This window comes from Camelina sativa, chromosome 17 (assembly GCF_000633955.1).
Source record: "Camelina sativa cultivar DH55 chromosome 17, Cs, whole genome shotgun sequence".
In the NCBI taxonomy this organism is placed as follows: Eukaryota; Viridiplantae; Streptophyta; class Magnoliopsida; order Brassicales; family Brassicaceae; genus Camelina; species Camelina sativa.
Genome location: NC_025701.1, coordinates 26,114,469 through 26,134,393, shown reverse-complemented (window position 1 = coordinate 26,134,393; position 19,925 = coordinate 26,114,469). Strand labels below are relative to the sequence as shown.

Below are 19,925 nucleotides of genomic sequence, written 5' to 3'. Positions count from 1 at the left end.
CAAGCAACTCTTCACTCTTATGATTCCATAGACCAAATATATGGTTCCGATCATAAACCTGTAAAAGCGGATCTTTGCTTGAAGTGGGTCAACAATTAGTTAATAGATGCATACAGTTTATGAAGGATTAATTAGAAGATATGCAATAATGCATTATTGCTGTTATGAGAGTAAATAGTTGGAAACATTAAATTTTTTTTCTTTGTTAATTATTATATTAATGTTTTCAAAGTTAAAAGTTGCAAGTTCACAACTTTATAAAGTTCCAATTGTGAAAGTCTTGAATATGTGTCACAAGTTTCTTAAAGTTTGCTTTCATGAGTGGCAGATAATTTACTTCAGAATCAAGCCTTGCATTAGCCTTCATGGGCCACACCAAATAATTACGTTCCCTTTCTTAGAATTTTATTAAATTTTTTCTTAAATTGGTTTAACTCGTGTATCGTGTTCGTACTCACTATCTCTTATTTGTACTCCGTTTAGCGTACGTACTCCCTTTCTCATCTTTTTACACCATGTCTCTTATATACTTCATAATTTCTTCATATTACCACAATCAGAGAGGTTCATACGTACACTCATATGCACAAGTATTACATGTTAACCCCTAATATCAAATTTAATTGTATGGCATATTATTAAGAGACACGGAGCACGTATTATACGTATTATACTAAACGGAGCACGGACACGAAACATGGAGTATGAACAAGAGAAGGGAGTACGAGAGATATGGTGTATTCACTATCATGCTCACAAAGTATTATGTTCTTACCAAGCCTCTACTGGCTACTACGAGAACGAACACCACCTCAAAAGTACGTACACACTAAAAAAGAGTATAAACAAGAGATATGGGGGTACTGACCCATTGATTAATATTTGGAACCTTTTGGTCAACTATTATAAAGTTTATAAATAGATAACATTTCAATAGAAAAGGAAAAATAACTTCTGCAAAGCATGTCATCATTTGAAGTTAAAGCTAATGTTATTACTTTCTCTCTTTCATCGCTAAACAAAGCAAACACACAGAGACCAAGGAAAACCTAAATCGTTCTCGCTGTGACTCTAACGAGTTTCATTGCCTCTAGGAGAACTAGTACAGTTAAAATGTTAGTGATAACAAATCTCATACTTTTTGTGGATAAGAGAGAGACGCACCGAAGTGCTTCATGGTGGATTTTTCCACGAAGGACTATCACATTGTCTGTCCTGAGTTTGAAATGCTTTCCGACTAATGTCAGGGGTAGTCAGGCCGCGACTAATGCCAATGGTAATAAGGTGGATCGAACCTGGGTTAGTTTTTTCCACCCTTTCTCCAATTCTTCATTACCACTGAACTACAGCTGCGCCGGCTAATATGATATTTTAAGCAATTATTAATTTTTTAACATTTTTTTAAAATGCACATTATTTCCAAAATTTCTATATATCAATGATAAAATTTTAATTTCTATATAAGTATCATACGTTATTTCAACTGTCTCTCCCCTCTCTCCTCTTGAACAAAGAAATAATAGTGAAGAAATCCAAGAAATAAATATACCCGATTCTTAATGGCAATGAAGAAAGGCCAAAAATTAGCTCATTTAAGAAAATTTTAACTAGTCTTTACAAACTAAAATAGTGAATTCCGTAGCATAGTAGGACACTAGTAACATGTCTTCTAAAACATACAACTCACCATGTTTAATTGTAACAGAGGCAGTTGAACTTTGGTAAATAAACTAACTGTTGGCTTTCGCTAACTGCCATCGAAAAAAAGGATTAATACTTTCTAGAGGGTTAAAATTCAGAAAATTATCTAAGAGAAATTAGAAGAAATTCTACATTAACTTAGAAACAAAATCTTGAACCGTAAGGCTCATAGTTGTATATAAAAATAATAATATTTGTTGCATAATCCTCATTTATATATCGTTCCACCTGAAATCAAAATGTAAACCAAGAAACAAGTTAAATTTGCTTAAAATGAAACATTGTTATCACTAACAGATAGGCATACCTCAAACTCAATACTAATAAAACCATACTGAAAGGAATATCGCAAAGTGGCTTCATCAGATCCAAGTCTTACTTTATAGATGCCTCAAGTTGCAAATGCCATCAAATTTCACAACTTGTTAAACAAACGAAAAAGAGATAAGAGGAGAGAGATATCGTAGAAAAATATTGGGAGATTTAATGATTCAATGATTCAATGATTCAAATATTTAGAGAAGCTCACCTTTCTTGTATTTTGGATTCAATGATTTTTTTTTTCTTCTAAAAGTCCAAGTATTTTATATCCATAAACCCCAGTATTAGTCAAACATTATAAAGTTAATCTTGGTTTTTTGGTAATAGAATTTATAAATTCAGGTCACTAAATTTTGTATACTTATCAACTTCAAACTTTGTTGGCTGGTAATTTATTTTTCAAAAAGTTAGTTTAGCGCGTATTTGAGTTGTGATTTTAAAACAAGTACTTATTCCAGTACTTTCAACAGAATCCTTCATTGATATTCAACAAACAAAAGTATAAAACATTATAAATATCATCATGTTCACAAAGGATAGCTAGTCGACGTTGTATTAAGATTCTTCAGTGATACTAAAGAGAGTCCAAATATTGATCCACTATTCCATAGAAAGTTTTAGCTATTAAAGGACTGTACGTGGACCAAGTTGTTGGAGAATTGCTACCTTGAGACGGCCCAAAGAGGATTTAAGACGTAGTTAAAAGTCGTAAAGTATATGTAGTAAGCTCAGTAGCTCACTTGACGATCATTATTAGTGTTATAGGCCATATGGGCGATCATTATCTCCAAACACAATAACGAAACAAACCTAAGAGTTTAGATTCGTTCCACAACGTTAAACTAATGACATGTTTAGCAAAAGAAAAATAATAATCAATCGGTTCAACTCACTTCTTCTTTGATCAATAGGTTCCATAGTGAAAAACATCCGAAGAAACAAATCAAATTAATCAATCAAATCCAAGTCTCCTAAATTACTGCTATGGTTTCCACCAAAATTCATTTTTCACTAGAAAGATAAAGCCCTAAACTCAAAGAGAGACAAGAAGGCAACCATTTTTGCCTCCTTGTACCTCCTAACATCACCTAACTTGAGTGAGTTTTTGTTTGCCTACAGATAGATGATCAGAGATTAAGCTTTTAGTTTCCTCAGCTAACTTGTTGCTGATGGCCACCGTACATTGGATACCCTCCGTAAGGTGTAGCGGGATACATTCTCGGGTCAAGAGGTTGCGGTGCCATGTATCCATACCCATTGAAATACTGTCCTCCGTAGTATGGTACAACCCATTGGTTTCCATACTTATCTCTAGGCTGCAACACAACACAAAACTTGTTACAATCAGAGGCATTCAAATCTCAGGTCAGAGCATAATATAGATCACACAAGGAAAGTACTCAAGGAAGGGTGGGCGTAAAAAAAACCAAACAGAAACAAACTTATTTCCACACTTAACCATACTAATAGTCTTACAAACCAAATTGAACTGATATAAAACTTAGTGCAACCAAGCCAAATAAACAGAAATTCTTCAAAAACAATAATACATATCAAAAAGTTAAATCATGCTAAATCGATATAATATTAATTAGCATCCATGAAGTTATAACATTTTATGAAAAAACAATAGGTAAAACAGAAGTAAATAAAAAAAAGAATCAAACGTCCTAAGAAGTATTATCAATGAAGCTCATGATTCAATCAGCTCGGTTTATCTCAGACTAGTTCACATAGGGGTTCTAACACAAAATCAAACTTTCTTTAATTACTATAATAGAGAACAGTTTTGGGTTTTGTTCTATGGCCTGAACTGAGATTTGCACTTGTACCATGATTAGACACTATTATATAGTGTGATTTACCTGCTTATTGGCTGGACTACGTCCCCACGAAAGCCGAACTGTTTGCTTTCCAATTACAGTCCCATTTAGTTTCTCCAAAGCCTCCTCTGCATTTGGTCTGCAACCAAATGTTACGGTGGCAAAACAACTATAAGAAAATTACTTAATTCATGGTTACTATATAAACATCGGCATTTAATGTTGTCACCTGTTAACAAACTGAACAAACCCACATCCTTTACCAACAGGAATCTTGACAGAGACTATTTCCCCATAATCAGAGAAAGGTTGCCTTAGGTCTTCGTCAGTGACACTAGAGTCAAGTCCTCCAACAAATATCTATGTTATAAAACATGGATTAAACGGGAAAGACATAAAAGAGATTAACCTTCTCTTGTCACAATCACATGGTAAGTTTGAAAACAAGAAGATACTACAAAAGAATAAACAATTACTGTTGTGTTCAATGTCTCCCCTTCAGGACGCGCCATGGCACCATTCGGCATGTATCCACCTACCATAGCCAACAAATAGTTTTAAGTACACAACATATTGTTGCAATACAACTCGGTAACACAAGCTTTAACAATGGGCAAATCAATCACAAAGACTCAGACTTAACACAACTATCTATATAGACTAGACACAACGAACGATAGGGTATCGAAAAGACATTACCTTGTTGTTGATAACCAGTAGTCTTCCTCGGGGTAGCAGGACCGATACGCATAGCTCTACTAGAACACTTAACACCATTCATCTCAGTCATGGCTTTGTTCCTTTCATTATCATCACCAAACCTCACAAAGCCGTAGCCTTTCGACCTTCTAGTAGTAGCATCAAAGACAACTTTAGCAGCTTTAACCGACGGGTACTTCTCAGAGAACGTCTCGTGCAGCAAAGTATCAGACACATCCGGAGCCAAATCCCCCACGAAGATAGAGAGATCAGGTCCATTGTTCTCCAACCGCTTCTCACCGGTGCTAAAACTAGCCCAGTTCAAACGGAAAGGCTGCTCAGTAGTTGGCATAGTCGCTCCATTAAACTTCTGCAAAACCTTATCAGCTACATCATGGGATTCAAACTCCACGAATCCATAGCCTTCTGAATGACCATTGTGCTTGTTACGGATCACCTTAACCGAAACAATCTGTATTTGTATTACCCACAGAGAAGAGTACAAAGGAAACAGAGAGAAAAACAGAGTCAGCGAGTTACGTAGGTCAAATAGATAAAAAAAAAAAAAGCGAACTTTATATGATAGATGCTGAAAAGGGTAAGGTCAAAAAGCATTAAAAGTCAACGAGAACAGAATCAAGAAACTGTTAATGCACAATCTAAGACGCTAATCAAGAGATACATAAATGTTTGTGTAATAATGTTAGAGAGATAATGAGATAATGATAGAGATAGATAGATAGAGAGAGAGAGAGAGAGAGAAGCAAACCTCGCCGGCGGATCCAAAAGAAGAATTAAGATAAGACTCATCCATCCAATGATACAAATCACCAACCCAAACGGTTTTGTTCTCACCGTTAGAAGCGTTCTGATGCTTATTGTTATTACCACCACGAGAGAGATGGGGGTGGTGCTGATTCGGATATTGATGATAAGGTGAGTACGGCGGCGGTGGAGGCGGCGGCGCGTACATCATATGGTGAGGCAGTACAACCGCTGGTGGATATCTCATAGCCATATACTGTGGCGGCGGTGGCGGTGGCGTCGGCGTCAGAGATGCTTTTGGTTGGTTCTCCTCTTCTTCAACCGGTGGCTGCGGCTGTGGTGGCTGTGGAGGAGCAGGTTGATTGGTGTCGACCAAAGGCTGAGAATCCGAGGATTCAGATTCAATCTTGACGTCTGCCATGATGAATTTGCGGCGCTATGGGTAAGGTGTGATGTGATGTGATATTTAGATTAGGGTTAGATTCGGACGAAACAGAAAGTTTGGAAGTTGTGTTTCAGAGTTCTATTAATGGCAAAGTTTAGGGTCCAAATTAGGGGTTTTTTTTTTATTATCCGGTTAAAGTGGGGAATTGGCAAAAAAAGAAAAAGAAAATACACAAATACGGGTCGGGTTTATGGGTTTTGTATTGTGTGTAGTGTGTACTAGGTTTTTTACGGTTTCTGTTTCTGACCTAGTTTTGTGAAAACCGTTGGATTGTACGGATAGAGATAGATCTTAACCGTTGGTTGCTTTTGTTTTTGCTATCTATGTGTTTGTGTTTTTTTAGATTCGCTCGCATGATGCACTTTCCCCTTTTTCTTATTTTTATTATTATTATTTTTTTGGTATATAGTATGCTTTATTATTTTTCTTAGTACTCTTTTTTAGCTTTACTTTACAGTTTTTAGATTGCTTTCTAAATAACACCAAAATTTATGAACACTGTGAAACAAAACATCAATATAAAGATTGTTGCAAAACTAACATTTGGTAAATGTAATATCAAAAGGGGTATTGTTAGTATGTATATGAAGAAATAATCAAAATTAAAGAAATGTATTTGGATTTAGTAGTAGTTTAGCTCTTAATAAATAGTAGGAAAGGAGAGAATAGTACTCCGTCCGTTTCAAAATATAAGATGTTTTGGAGAATTTTTTTGTTTCATAATATATGATGTTTTCAAGTTTCTATGTAATTTTTAGATTAGTTTATTATTTTATATTATGCAGTATTGTTTCTGATTGGTTAAACTTGTTAAATGTAAAAAAATTTTAATGTGCGTGTTTTAGTTAAAACATCCTATATTTTGAAATGGGAGGAGTAGTAATTTAGCACTATAGGTGTGCCGAGGGGAGGAAGGTTTTAGGCATTAACACTTGGAGGGTCTTTTGATCTCAGTATCAAGTGGGGGTCGATGTGTCTTATGAATGTATCTCTTGGTTTTAATTTTTCTTTACATTGTACGCTTCTCAAAGTTTTCGAATCTATCAGATGACAAAAAAAAATAGTAGTAAAGGAAAAAAAAAAGTAAATGGAAAACAATTATTCTGTGCGATATATGTAGCTTAATTAGCATATTAATTAATTCAAAAAAATCAAAAATATAATGAAATTAATTATTATGTGCGATGTTAATAACCAAAAATATCTCCAAATGTCATGAATTTGAATATGGACTATGGAAAATAGACTACTATAATTTTTTGTCATCTCTAGCTCTAAAGTATATTGGTTACAAAAAAAAATTTTAAACCTATTAACCATTCTTAAGTATCACTTTATCAGTTTGTATTTCGCTTTGTTTTTCTATTTTATGATTTTGTGATAGTTTCTATATATATTATTTTTATGTATATCATGAGTATTCAATGATAGTTAACTATCCATGAATAGAAATGAGATCAACTGATTGTAAACGAAAAACTGGATAATCTTGTTTTTGACATTTGAGGTTTTAGTGAAAATTTCCGCAAGTATCCGGAACCATTTTTAAATCATCAACTATACATTTATAGTGATTTAAACTCCCTCTTTCAAACGCTTCTGTCGCGTCCACAAGATACTAACTATACACTCTTGGTTACTCTTTTTTTTTTGTCATCTGGAATTTTATTAATGAACTAGTTTTGGTACCATAGTGAAATACAAAGCTCAAAAGAGGGAGACCTTAAGCTGGCGGATGACATAAATGTCCCCGGAGTCAAAGCCAGCAGAAAAAGAGAATTCCCCGGAGTCTAAACCTTATGCAAGAGAAGTAAACTTAAAACAAAGCCAAAAAACTCAAACCTAAAACGAAAGAGGACGAACCCGTAAACTAAAAGCATAGACAACTAGACTTAAACCTTACAACACACTAGTCTCAAGATGCAAAAAAACCTCTTCTCTGTAGCACATGCAAAAGAGATTTATCAAGGGTGCCCACACTACAAGAAAACATAGATTTTCCGACTACAAAAACAGTCACTAAACAGTCGCAAACTACTTAGTTACGACTGATTGGCGACTGAAATATGTAGTCGCTAAACAGTGCGTCACTAAAATAATCAGTCGCCAAACAGTCGAGACGGAGCTACTAATTGGCGACTGATAATTGTGGTCGTTCTTCCCTCGCCAAACACTCGCCAAAGTTGCGACTGAATTTGCAACGCTTTAGCGACTGATCTGGTTACTCATTTGCGACTGTTTTGGTTACTGTTTTGTAGTCCTGGGCATTCGGTTATTTCGGGTTATTCGGTTCGGGTTATTCGGTTTTTCAAAATTTCAGTTTTCTATAAATTCTGCCGAATTGAACGGAATAAAAATTCGGTTCGGGTTATTCGATAATCAGGTTATTCGGGTCGGTTATTAGATTTAAAATCAATTCCGAAATAAACCGAATTTTTTTCTAATTCGGTTTATTCGAACCGAATTAGAACAAATTTATGATAATGGACCTTCGAAAATTACAATTACAACCCAATAAATCATGGGCCCTATACAATACACAAGCCCAAATTAGATAACAAAAAAAACAAGTCCATCAATAATTAGGGTTCATGGACTCCACGCCGCTGCTCTCTTCCAAAGCCCCGGATCTGCGATGGTAGCATTGATGATGGCATCCGATAGTAAGATGTCCCTGTGAAGAAGTATGCCCTGTCGAGATCACCAACAATAATCAAAACAAACAACATGCAATCCTTCATCTAAAACTGAAAAATAGGAATTCAACAACAAACAAAAAATGAAAATCGAGTAGATCTGAGGACTTACCAACCGTGAGTTTGGTGATAAGTTTGGTGATGAGGAAACTACTAACAGAGAATCCAGCGATAAACCATCAAGAAACTTCGAATCTTAACCACAGATTTGTAGTCGGAGGGAATGGATTTTTTATGACTATGGAACATAGAAGGAGGAGAAAGAAAAAAAGAGATTAGAATGAGAAAATAGTAGGAGAAGAAAAAAAAAAGAGATTAGAACATAGAAGGAGGAGATAGTAGAATGAGAAAAGCTTAGAACTAGGGTTTTTTCATTTTATATGGTGCGCCTATTAACTAATAAGAAATGGGTTTTCGTGTTTTGTTACGGCCCAAATTTTGTTAAGGTCCAAATTAATTAAAGCAGTCGCTAAATAGTAGCTTTTTAGTTGCAATTTTTAGCGACTGTCAAACTGGTCTCCAAATTAGTCGTAAATTGGCGACTACACTGCGACATTATGCATCAGTCTCGAATTAGCGTCTACTAGGCGACTGTTTTATTTTAGTATCCATTCAGTAACAAAACAATCGCAATTCAGTTGCCAAATTTAGCGACTGTGTTTTTAGTCGCAACTTGCAGTCGGCAATTTCATGTTTTCTTGTAGTGCCATGGCCATCCCAAAGATAACAACAACCTCCTCCTATCACTATGAGAGCTGATCTCTCAAAACCAGAACCTAAATCTTCATAACTCGGCAAGTGAAGATACGAACTCACTTCCGGATGCGACGTCGATGACTGCAGCATCCTTTCACGTCTAGGTAGAAGACTTCAAAAAGTGATCAGATCTAACCAGATCTGCAAAGCAGAGACAAGGAGAGAAGCCTAACCTCTCAAATAAACTGAACTCAAAAGAGAACAAATAATTTTCGAGACAGCTATCATCCACAACGAGCAACAAACATGAGAAGAAACCAACTGCAAACTTAGAAGACTAGCATAACTTCCATCAACACTAAGCCCATGCTTAGAAAGGGAACGAACCATTTGGGAAAACAAAGGCTGGGAGAGTAGACCAAGGGTGAGAGGAAAGGCAAAGGCTGGGTGGGTAACGTAATCACAGCCAAACACTACAAGAATATTGAGTTTTAATAGCACTTTAGTATAGCGGTTTATGTGTTTATGCTATGATTGACTTATGTCTAGATTTTTCATAGCGTTTCTAAAGTGATAAACGCTATAAATAATAAAAATTTATAGCCCGCCTAAGTTTTAGTGAAATTGTATCTAAAACTTTAAAATGTCCGCCCAAGTTAAAGAAAAAAAAAAAGTTCAGAAAAATATTTTAACCTAAAAACTAAAACGACACACACAAATACACAATCTCATGTTCTTCCTTCAACACACAGTCTATGAGAAACACCACAACACAAACCCTCTCAAGTCCAGCTCTCTCTCTATCTTCCCATTAATTCTTGTTCTCTTCCCCGGCACAACAATCTTGCTTCAGATCTTCGAATTTTGTTGCCATAGTCATGATGCAAACACTCCTGCAAATCTCAGATCCGGCGTCGTTTACTCGGATTCACACACTCCAACGATCTCACCATCTGAATCTCCTTCGTCTCCAATTCCTCAGATCCTCCTCCTCTTCAAAAAATCTCCTCTCCATGGCCTCGAGATCCAACAAAACCCTAAATTATGCGTTCTAGATCCGCACTACTTCAATCATTCCGTAGATCTATCTCCTTCTCAAATACACGATTCAACCAATCTTACCAGGTCACTTCTCCAAACAAGTACTCCGTCCTTCTTCGCGAATTTCTTCTCCAATTTTTTTTCTCGATTGGTTTGATTTTGTGACTGAATTTTCAAGTATTAAGGTGAGTTCTGTTTCTGGGTTAGCTGATTTTGTAGGTTTATTATAAGATCTGTGCAAGAAGGGTTTCTCAGCTGGTCTCGTTTGAGAGAATAACAAGACGAGAGGAAGAACAAAACAAGGGTTTCGTCGAAGAACAATTAACAGCTAAGGGTTTTGTCTCTGATTTCATCTTGTTGACCAGTGAAGAATATCAAGTTAGTAAAGAAAATTTGCTTGGATTAAAGAAAAACAATTGTGAGTTTCAGTTTCTTCATATTAGTCCAAATGCACCCACCAAGTGTTTGCTTTTATTCCTCACTAACAATTTCCTTGTTCAAAGGGAGGCTGAGAATTGTTGTTGCTTGCAAGGTAAAATCTCTAGATCTATTTGATTTTATTGATTCTGTTTTCATTGAGTGTTATTTCATTATGTAGATGTCACATTTACAGATCGAGTCTTTTAGTAGTTATCTTTCGGAGTTAGGAATGTTGTGTAAGGAGGTTCATGAGGAAGTGAATCAAGCGAGAACAAGACAAACTGAGTTGAAGCAGACTCGAGATATGACAACATAAACTCAAACAATCTTCAGAAGCTGCTCGAGCTCAACAACAAACTAGAAGGAGCTAAAAATGTTTATGATTTTTCTCATTTCCATAGTTTTCAATTTCCTTCACGTCATTAGAGTCAATTGCTATAAGTTAAGTTCGACATCTATACAAAAATTATTGTACTTGTAAATTTTTAGAATTAATAATATTTATTATTTTTTCCTTATAAATTAAATTTGGGGTTTTGGAATTTAAAATTAGGTACTGGAATAAAAATAAAAAATTGCATATTACAAATGAAAAAATTACATTTATAAAAAGTAATAACAAAATAAATAAACTATTATAGAATATTTAATTGCAGACGAATAAATGCTATAGTATAACTACAATACGATAGCAGAATAAAAAAACGTCATCTAAAGTGTCTGACCTATAATGACGGGCGCAAATATATCATTTGTTAAAACGCTATGATATTGATAGATAGCGTTATTCAGATGCTATCAAAGCTCAATATTCTTGTAGTGAAACAAAATTGACGGCTTCAAGACGATGAGATGAACATGAACGGTAACCACACAAGGGAAGGATCAAGCAGAGAAGAACNTTCTTGTAGTGAAACAAAATTGACGGCTTCAAGACGATGAGATGAACATGAACGGTAACCACACAAGGGAAGGATCAAGCAGAGAAGAACCATTAGTCTTCGAGTCGCACCGTGGATCTACCAGATCCGGAAATTACTAACATCTTCTCTGCAACCACAAAACCCAACAGAATTACCGCTCCAACCGCATCCACAGACACCACAATCAAAACTCCAAACAAACCAACAGATTCCCCAATCGAAGGCCAAGATTTTGCTTAAACTAAACAAAAAACCCTAACATGAAACAAACTAAGCGAACTAATCCAGCCACAACGAAGATCATCACAGGCAGTCAAAAGGATCGAGAACCATAAAAAGAAGAAAAAGCAGAACCCAACCACAAACCACATCGAAAACCAAGCCACTCTTTACCCATGGTGCCCCTAAAGCAGAGACAAAACTACTCAGAGAGCTCCAAATCCGGCTTCACCGCACCACCCAAGAGGATGAGCGGCGATTTAAAGACACTCTTGGTTACTCTTTTAGGCCCCTCTTTTTTTCTTATACTTTACCATTTCTTTTATGTTTTCTCTTTTCATTTCTAGCCTTACAACTAACAACTTTACTAAGCGCAATCCATTTATATATGTATTTATTGAAAACGATTTTATTATTCATTATAGAATCTTACAATACGTCACAGGGGAACAAACCCACGACTAATACATAGTGATCATACTATATCATAGTACTGTCAAAAAGATTGAAATGCCAAACTGATTTCAAAACATCCCAAAGACATACATACATGATACATATATATATTTATTATAAAATTAGAAGAAAAGTCTAACGATAGTTCATTAATAAGTATATATTATGATATAGACTTTGATGTATGGTATGATCAACAGATCAAATCAGTGTCGCCCGTGAGAGTGTCCTACGCCAGGGCTGTTACCGGGACTTGTAGGCCTAAAGTCAGTGGGGTGGAAGATGACCGCCTTTCCAAGGACACTACGTCGTGTATATGTGACCACAATGGTGGGATTCCTAGCCTCAGGTTTCTTCTTATAGATTCGTTCAATCTCTAACGAAGTAGTTTGCAAATGTCTCTCTTCTGTATTCTGAATTCCATGCACAACAACCAAAGCAAGGAAAAATGTAAATGTAGAAACTGACTTATTCGACATTCCCATGTGTCCGGGCCGGGACAAAATTGAGATTGTAAGAGAATATGCAAAAAAAAATAGAAATAATAACAAAAAAACAAAATATATATATATATGTTAGATAGGAGAACAGAAGATAGAAACAAGAAGCATGAAATATTCGGTATTTATAAAGAAGTAGATTGCATTCATTAGCATTGTCTTAAATGAAACTTTAAATGTGGGGAAATTTTACTTCAAAAGAGAAATGATGATGTTTTATGATGTCTGAGTATATAATGTAATCCAGGTGATTCATACTTCCATATGTTTCCAACTTTGCATGTCTGCTTTGTCTTGTATACATGGGCACATGGCCCATGCATTTACACGCTCAGTTTGTTTCGTATCTATTTAGCTCATATTTTTCACGATCAATGTGGGCAAAGATCCTTCGGATCATCGTCATAAGAAAGTTGTTAGGGTTAAGAGGCGTATTGGTGCCAAGAGAGAGTGGCACTAGAGGGGGAAAAAGGAGAGAAGATTCTACCAAAAATTGAGTAGGCATGACATGGGCATTCGGTTCAGGTTTTCAGGTTTCAGATTTTCCATTTTGAAAAATATACCCCAAATAGAGCCAGAATTTATTTCTGTTTGGTTGAGTTTGCTAGTTTTGTATAAAAAAATACATGAAATTAAAATTAATTATATATATATATATTAATTAGTATTATAGATATTGAATAATTTAAAGCTTTTAAGAAATTTAGTTAAACATCAAAATTTAACGAATATCGAGTCGTTTGGCTAAATTGGTCGCACAAATTAAATCCGGTTCAATTCAGTTTGAGCTCGGATAATCTTATGCAGAAATTTCTATATATACCATTTGGTTAAATATATAAAATTTTGTTTGGTTAGGTTTTTATGGTGATTCATATGTTATTTTACGAAACTGGCTTCATTATTCTATCATTTTTTCTCATAGTATTTAACTACATTCAAAATCATACTTATTTTTCATTATTAATCTATCATTTTCATTAAGATATTTAGGGGAAAGCACCGATTAAAGAGAATGATGGAATAGAAAAAGGGGTTGTTGATATTAAACAAGAAAGAAACATGAGAGTAGAAATGAATATCAGACTATCAAATCAAGCGGAACAGGAGTTTTCATGCGTGAGATTGGTCACCTTCCACTATGGCTTGTCCCCGAAAGTACTATACATGCTAGGTTCTCTAGCCTATGGCCTATGCTTAGCTTTTTATAATTACATATGATCTTGTTATCTATCGTATTCAACTATGAAATTATACAAACCGACTTTGCTTTATCAAGTTTTTGTTTTCTTTTTCATGGTAGATAGAACATTAAAACGTCCACATTAGTTCTACCATCCATCAAAGCCGGGAATATAGTGAACTACTGGGAGCCACAAAATTGTTGGCCAACTTGATTTTTTTCCACCACTGCCCTGTTCTTTACAAGAGTTCAGACTTCATATTCCTTCTTTGTAAAATTTAATGTCTAAAGGGATAGGCTTATCGGTCAAGACGATAAAAAGAAAACACTATGTAGTTTTATAATTGGTAAAGAATACATTGTACATAATGAGATAAGAGTATACATTGTATTCTTATCACTGGGTAAAAGTTAGATTTCATTTAGTTCATCATGTAAATGTAAGTAGATACATGGTAAACCTCTAAAGGTGCATTTGAAAGTTGTAGAAACCAATACGATGTAGTAATAGTTCGAAAAATATAACCCTTGTCTATCGTAACTAAGATAATTGTGTCATAAGAGGCGACCTCAAGACCCAGAGATCTTTGATAATGAAAACGAAGAGAAAAAGACAAGAGAACCCAAAAATCATATGGGAAGTTGGACAAATTTTTTTGTTAAAAAGAAAAAAAAAGTCTAATGTGGTGGTTGAACCTTAGCGGAATCATTTTTTCTATAAGTTAAGAAACAATAATAGGTCTGATTGGTAACGGATCTCATTGGTAATGTACATAAAACTGTACAGAAAAGCGTAGATAAATTGTTATGAAATATTGCAAAGCTTTAAAAAAAAGTTGTACAAAAGAACAGAGTAAATTTTTTGATAATTTTTTTGGTAATGATTTTGTGATTGGTAAAAATTAAAAGCTGTACAAGTTGTATAGACTTTTTGTGTTCACCAATCGGATCCAATATTAGAGTGGCCATGGTTACAAGCTAGTCAAGCTGGTGCTTGCAGCCACATATTTTTTTCAAACAAACAATAATTTTTTCAAACAAACAATAGTTCTGCTAGAAACTTACTACTAATACATTTGAAAGTCCAATCAGACCCACTAATACACTTGATCTTCACCAAATAATTCAAGAAGATAAAACAGAAACACATGACAATGTCCTCGAATGACATGAGAAACAAAAGTTCAGAGGAAAGTGGTAAAAACAGCTACACCTTTAATCATACTAATATTTTTGTCAATTGTTTAGTAAAAATAAACTATTTGTGAGCAATTAAATATTATATGACGTTTTTCAGAATCAGGTAGTCCTAAAGTTATGGGGAAAAAATCAAGAAGTTTTTGGAACCATGCTAAATAGTAGAAGCTAAGCAGAACTTTTAATGAAGTAAGTAGTATTACTATTTCCTAACACTCTAGGTTACTATAAATTCTTATTTTGTCTTGTGTCCTTGCCGCGAAAATGAAGCAAAGGTTGTGTATCAATCCAAGAACTTATGAACAACATACAAACTAGAAAGAGAACCTCTCTTTAAACCACATATAAAATGTTCAAAATATACAAATTTGGGGAAAAAAAAAACAATAACAACAGCATTAACAAAGATGTAAAACATTATATTTATTATCATACAAACATTTTTTATTATTATTATTTGTTTTTGGTCACAAATATAAATACATTTAAAACCCCATAAAATTTGGCAAAATAAATCCAAAACTAACAAAATCAAACTAAGACTTGGTTAATAAAGAGAGCCAAGCGTCGCGTCATCTCCACAGCTTCATCACAATCAGGCTCGAAAATATGAAAAACATGATCTTTCCCTTTCGTCTCCATCATCTCAACCTTACCTATCCACTCACCCTTCACCAATCTTTCATAATACAACTTCCCTCTCTCTTTCAATATATCTTTCTCTGCCACAGCAATCATCACTCTCTCACACCCTAACCCTTCAAGATCCGGTGACCCATCCGTAAACGGATTTATCCACGGGTCATCGGATCCTTTCTCGGATGGACACACAAACTCCCACCATCCATCCACCATTTGTTTCCTCGCTTTGTCTTTGATCTCTGATCCAATAGGTTGTGTTCCCCAAAAATACGGATGGATCATTCCAATGCCTTTGATTTTAACGGTCTGATCGGATTGTTTGGCACGGAATGCAAGGTGGTGCGAGATATTAGCTCCCGCGCTGTCTCCGACTAGGAATAAACGGTCCAAGTCAGCGTAGTCGTTGATCCACGGCTCGTTTACCGTTAGGATTGTCTCTAACGCGGTCCATGAGTCCTCGTACGCTGTAGGAAGTGGATGTTCTGGTGCTAGTCTGTCCAAATTAATTAAAAAAAAAAAAGATAACTAAAACAATTGATGAAGTCATTGTGAGTTACAAAATTTGTATTTTGAAATTGTCTTCACCGTTAGAGATTATACAGAGAAGTATGAACTTTAAAGGTTTTGAAATTGGCATATTCAAAATGATCTGAAAATGTGTAGAAATTGAACCAAAATTCACTAGAAAAGTTTGAGCAAATTGAATAAAATGACCACATTTTACCGAAATTATCAAAATTAACCGAACAACCCAAAATTACTACATAAATAACTGAATCATCCTAAATTCTAATCCAAATCGAATGTTTATTTTATGAATTCAGTATTCGTTAACCAAAGTCCAAACCGAACCAAATTTTGACTATAATGAACAAACCGAAGCGTACTTATTTCGGTTTACGGATTATTTTTATTTGGAAATTATCCACATGCAACAGAATAAACCGATAGTTTAACAAACCGAACCAAATCACTAAACTCCCGGTTTTTATTTCAACATCAATCCCGACCGAACCGTAAAATATTAAATGACAGATTCGTTACCTGTAACTGACAGAGACGGCGATGACGTTAGCCTGAGCGACGAGTTTGTTAACAGTGGTATGGTAACAAGGAAACGAAGCGGAGGCGATGAGAAACGCACCGCCATGGAAATAAAGCACGAGAGGAAGCTTCTGACCGGGTTGAACCGATTCGGGTCGATAGATTCTAGCGGATAAACCGGTTTTGGGATCGATGATGATATCTTTAGACAATACACCAGTTTCTTGATCTAAACCAGGAGGACAAACTTCGGTTCCAGCTAGTCTCTCTATCTTACCATCGCTATGGACGACTAACCATGGAAGTAGCTCCAACGGGACTTGGTTCTTCTTAGATTCCATGGAAATGAAAAAGAGAGTTCAGCTTTGGTGTATCTGTTTGGTAGACAAATAAAAATGGGGAGAGATAGATAGGGAGAGGGAGCCAATATAAGACTTTTTGATTAAAAATTAATTTTAGAAATAATGATAGGCTGTAATTTAAAAGAAATCATTGAATTTTAATTTAATTAGGTGACTTAAAGTGATCAACGTGTTTGTTCATTTTGACTAAAAATTGAATGATGCCACCAACGAACTAAAAGGTAATATAATATTCAGTCTAATTGGTGACGTACCAGATCAGGAATTAGCGATAAGAAAATACAATTCATTGATTGAAGTTGGAACTTCTAGGGCATTATTATTAGTTCACCACTGCAAATAAATATCCTTTTTCTTTAACAATTTTAGATAATTTTTTTGTGTGATACTTAAAACATCAATTTGAGAGATAGATTGATAACGATTTTTTTCTTTTTATTGTAGAGATTTTGATTTTAAAATTTTAGCCTATGAAAATTTAACTACAGAAATTTTAATTATTAAAACATAATTGGTACAAACAACTTTTAAGTCGTATAATTATTTTTAAGTGATTTTTCAAAAATAGAGTGTAACTATGTTTTAAAAAATATATTGATTAATTGTAAACAACTAGTCAATATAAAATTTTGCTAACAAACAAAATATGCATTTGAACAATAAATTAAAAACAGTATAATACAATTAGTCAATATGAAATTTCGCTAACAATACCATTTTCTGTTTTTTGGGGATTGATTCTTGATCGATTATTATGAAAAATAATAATAGTGTTTTTAACTGTTCTGAAATTTATCTTTTATCGAGTAGTTGTATAATTTTGAGCAGTCAAAAATCCATTAAACACTAACCAATCCATTTTTTGAATGTTACTCTCTACATATTAAAGTAGTTTTTGTTTGAATAATTCTAGTTCTATAAAGTCTCTTACACCATCATTAATGATTATGTTGAAAATAAATGAATTATTAGTGAAATGAATCTTACAAGGAAGAAAAATATGTAAAAGTTATATATAAATTTGTAGAAAATTTTAAAATATAAGGACAACATTTAGATGCGTGTTTTTTAGACTTTAAAAGAAAAACAAAGAAAAAAAAAATAGCTATCAAATATTTAAAGAATATAAAAGTAGGAAAAACTTAATGAACAAATAAAAAGCTGTGAAGGCTTTAAATAGCTAGATCGGATTACAAATATAAGCAAATTATGAACGAATAATTGACCGATTTGTGATGCGACCACTGACTACACTTAGTAATTCACGAACCCGTTTCAGATAGTACCAACAATATTTTTTCAGATATACTCACCAAAATTTGGTTTCTAAAATGCCAACTAATCCCATGCCATTGTAGACCGCATTTGCATCACATTCACATTCATCTTCATATGCATCATCATAACCAGCAAAATAATTTATTCTCTGCTAACTATATGATCAGAGCTTCACACATGACACAACCTAACTTCACAACCTAACTTCAAAGAACAAGAAAAAGAAGTATATGATTTAGGAGAGAGTATTTAATTAAGGAATGTAAAAGAACTTGAATGAATTGAAATACATCTTTATAAATGTAGTGTTATTCAATTTGAATTATTGTATTTTATGGACACACGTTACTGAAAATGGAAAGAAGGTTGTCGAAAAAAAAAAAGGAGGTTTAATCTAAATGGGCTATAATGGGCCAAAATATTTAATCTCTAAGATTTATGAGCCCAACATCTACTACAGTCCAAATCGTTGTCACCATCATCGTAATGTTCAAAAAAGCTTTCGCATCAGATAGAGAAAAACTGCAAACATCAACTTCTGATTAAATCGACGATGGTGCTTCTGAGATCCCTCTGCCGAACCGCTGCGGCGGCCACCGTCGCTACTTTCCGATCTTCGAGATCAGCCGCCACTAATCAGCTATCTCGCAATCGTTTCCTCGCCACGAGAGGATTCTTCGCCGTTTCTTCTTCATCTCCTTCCAATCGAACTCCTTTTGGTTAGTGATTACAAATCGTTTTCTCTATTGGATCCATACTGTGGTTCTGTGTTCTTCCAATTGAGGATTAGGACTGTTAGATTTATCATCTGAACTTATCATTTGATTCTCCTCTTGAGACTGATTTGGCAACGAAGACTTTGAGGTCTGTTCGGGTGTGCATTTTATATAATTGACATGGTTGATGGTGAAAATTTGCAGATTTGAGGTATCCTCAAGCAATTGGTATAGGACAGGTGCGGAGATTTAGCGAAGATGTATCTCACATGCCTGAGATGAAAGACTCTGATGTTTTGAATGCATTCAAAGACTTGATGGCTGCAGATTGGGCTGAGCTTCCTACTGCTGTTGTTGAAGATGCCAAAAGCGCGATATCGAAAAGCACAGATGACGAGGCAGGGCAAGAGGCTTTGAAAAACGTGTTCCGAGCAGCTGAAGCTGTTGAGGAATTCGGTGGGATTCTCACTTCCATAAAGATGGAAATCGATGATAGCATTGGAATGAGTGGAGAAGTTTGTGTTTGTTTGTTTGCCTCACTCTCAAACGTTTCATTTTTCTGGCTGTTTGATGTTTACTTGGTTTTTGTATTTTGTGTGTGCAGGGTGTGAGGCCTTTACCAAATGATATAACTGATGCGCTGCGTACTGCTTATCAGAGGTATGCTGATTACCTAGAGTCCTTTGAACCTGAAGAAGTTTACTTGAAGAAGAAGGTTGAGATGGAGTTGGGGACAAAGATGATCCACTTGAAGATGAGATGCAGCGGGCTTGGTTCTGAATGGGGAAAGGTAATAAA

At 34.8% G+C, this 19,925-nt stretch overlaps 5 protein-coding genes across 5 annotated transcripts in view; 2 read left to right on the top strand and 3 right to left on the bottom strand.

The window, feature by feature from the left end:
- The window catches only part of LOC104758047 (type IV inositol polyphosphate 5-phosphatase 11), a 9,780-nt gene extending 9,500 nt beyond the window's left edge, over positions 1–280 (top strand). The window contains exon 8 of the mRNA XM_010480852.2: positions 44–280. Coding sequence (XP_010479154.1) covers positions 44–99 — 56 coding nt within the window. The 3' untranslated portion in view covers positions 100–280. The remainder of the gene's footprint in view (positions 1–43) is intronic.
- Positions 2,892–6,080, bottom strand: LOC104758046 (polyadenylate-binding protein RBP47C-like). Its single transcript, XM_010480850.2, has 6 exons — positions 5,314–6,080; positions 4,545–5,016; positions 4,322–4,380; positions 4,075–4,205; positions 3,888–3,984; positions 2,892–3,338 (listed from the first exon to the last, which is right to left on the bottom strand). Exons 1-6 carry the CDS (start codon positions 5,728–5,730, stop codon positions 3,174–3,176), a joined length of 1,341 nt encoding a protein of 446 aa, XP_010479152.1. The 5' UTR covers positions 5,731–6,080; the 3' UTR covers positions 2,892–3,173.
- Positions 12,199–12,811, bottom strand: LOC109130160. Its single transcript, XM_019239352.1, has one exon. The coding sequence runs from the start codon at positions 12,688–12,690 to the stop codon at positions 12,412–12,414; it is 279 nt and encodes a 92-aa protein (XP_019094897.1). The 5' UTR covers positions 12,691–12,811; the 3' UTR covers positions 12,199–12,411.
- Positions 15,484–17,195, bottom strand: LOC104758045 (probable carboxylesterase 2). Its single transcript, XM_010480849.2, has 2 exons — positions 16,772–17,195; positions 15,484–16,220 (listed from the first exon to the last, which is right to left on the bottom strand). The coding sequence occupies exons 1-2, from the start codon at positions 17,110–17,112 to the stop codon at positions 15,617–15,619; spliced, it is 945 nt and encodes a 314-aa protein (XP_010479151.1). The 5' UTR covers positions 17,113–17,195; the 3' UTR covers positions 15,484–15,616.
- The window catches only part of LOC104758044 (succinate dehydrogenase subunit 5, mitochondrial-like), a 2,904-nt gene continuing 1,885 nt past the window's right edge, over positions 18,907–19,925 (top strand). The window contains exons 1-3 of the mRNA XM_019238999.1: positions 18,907–19,130; positions 19,332–19,642; positions 19,732–19,917. Of these exons, the coding sequence (XP_019094544.1) occupies positions 18,965–19,130; positions 19,332–19,642; positions 19,732–19,917 (663 nt within the window). The 5' untranslated portion in view covers positions 18,907–18,964. The remainder of the gene's footprint in view (positions 19,131–19,331; positions 19,643–19,731; positions 19,918–19,925) is intronic.

Bases quoted from the DNA above. Each gene is read 5' to 3' on its own strand.
- LOC104758046 (XM_010480850.2), bottom strand. From the start codon at position 5,730: ATGGCAGACGTCAAGATTGAATCTGAATCCTCGGATTCTCAGCCTTTG. The intron at 5,017-5,313 runs GTTTGCTTCTCT...ATACAAATACAG, and splicing joins CTTTTGGATCCGCCGGCGAG to ATTGTTTCGGTTAAGGTGAT. The intron at 4,206-4,321 runs GTAATTGTTTAT...TTTATAACATAG, and splicing joins GGGAGACATTGAACACAACA to ATATTTGTTGGAGGACTTGA.
- LOC104758045 (XM_010480849.2), bottom strand. From the start codon at position 17,112: ATGGAATCTAAGAAGAACCAAGTCCCGTTGGAGCTACTTCCATGGTTA. The intron at 16,221-16,771 runs GTAACGAATCTG...TAATTTGGACAG, and splicing joins GCCGTCTCTGTCAGTTACAG to ACTAGCACCAGAACATCCAC.
- LOC109130160 (XM_019239352.1), bottom strand. From the start codon at position 12,690: ATGGGAATGTCGAATAAGTCAGTTTCTACATTTACATTTTTCCTTGCT.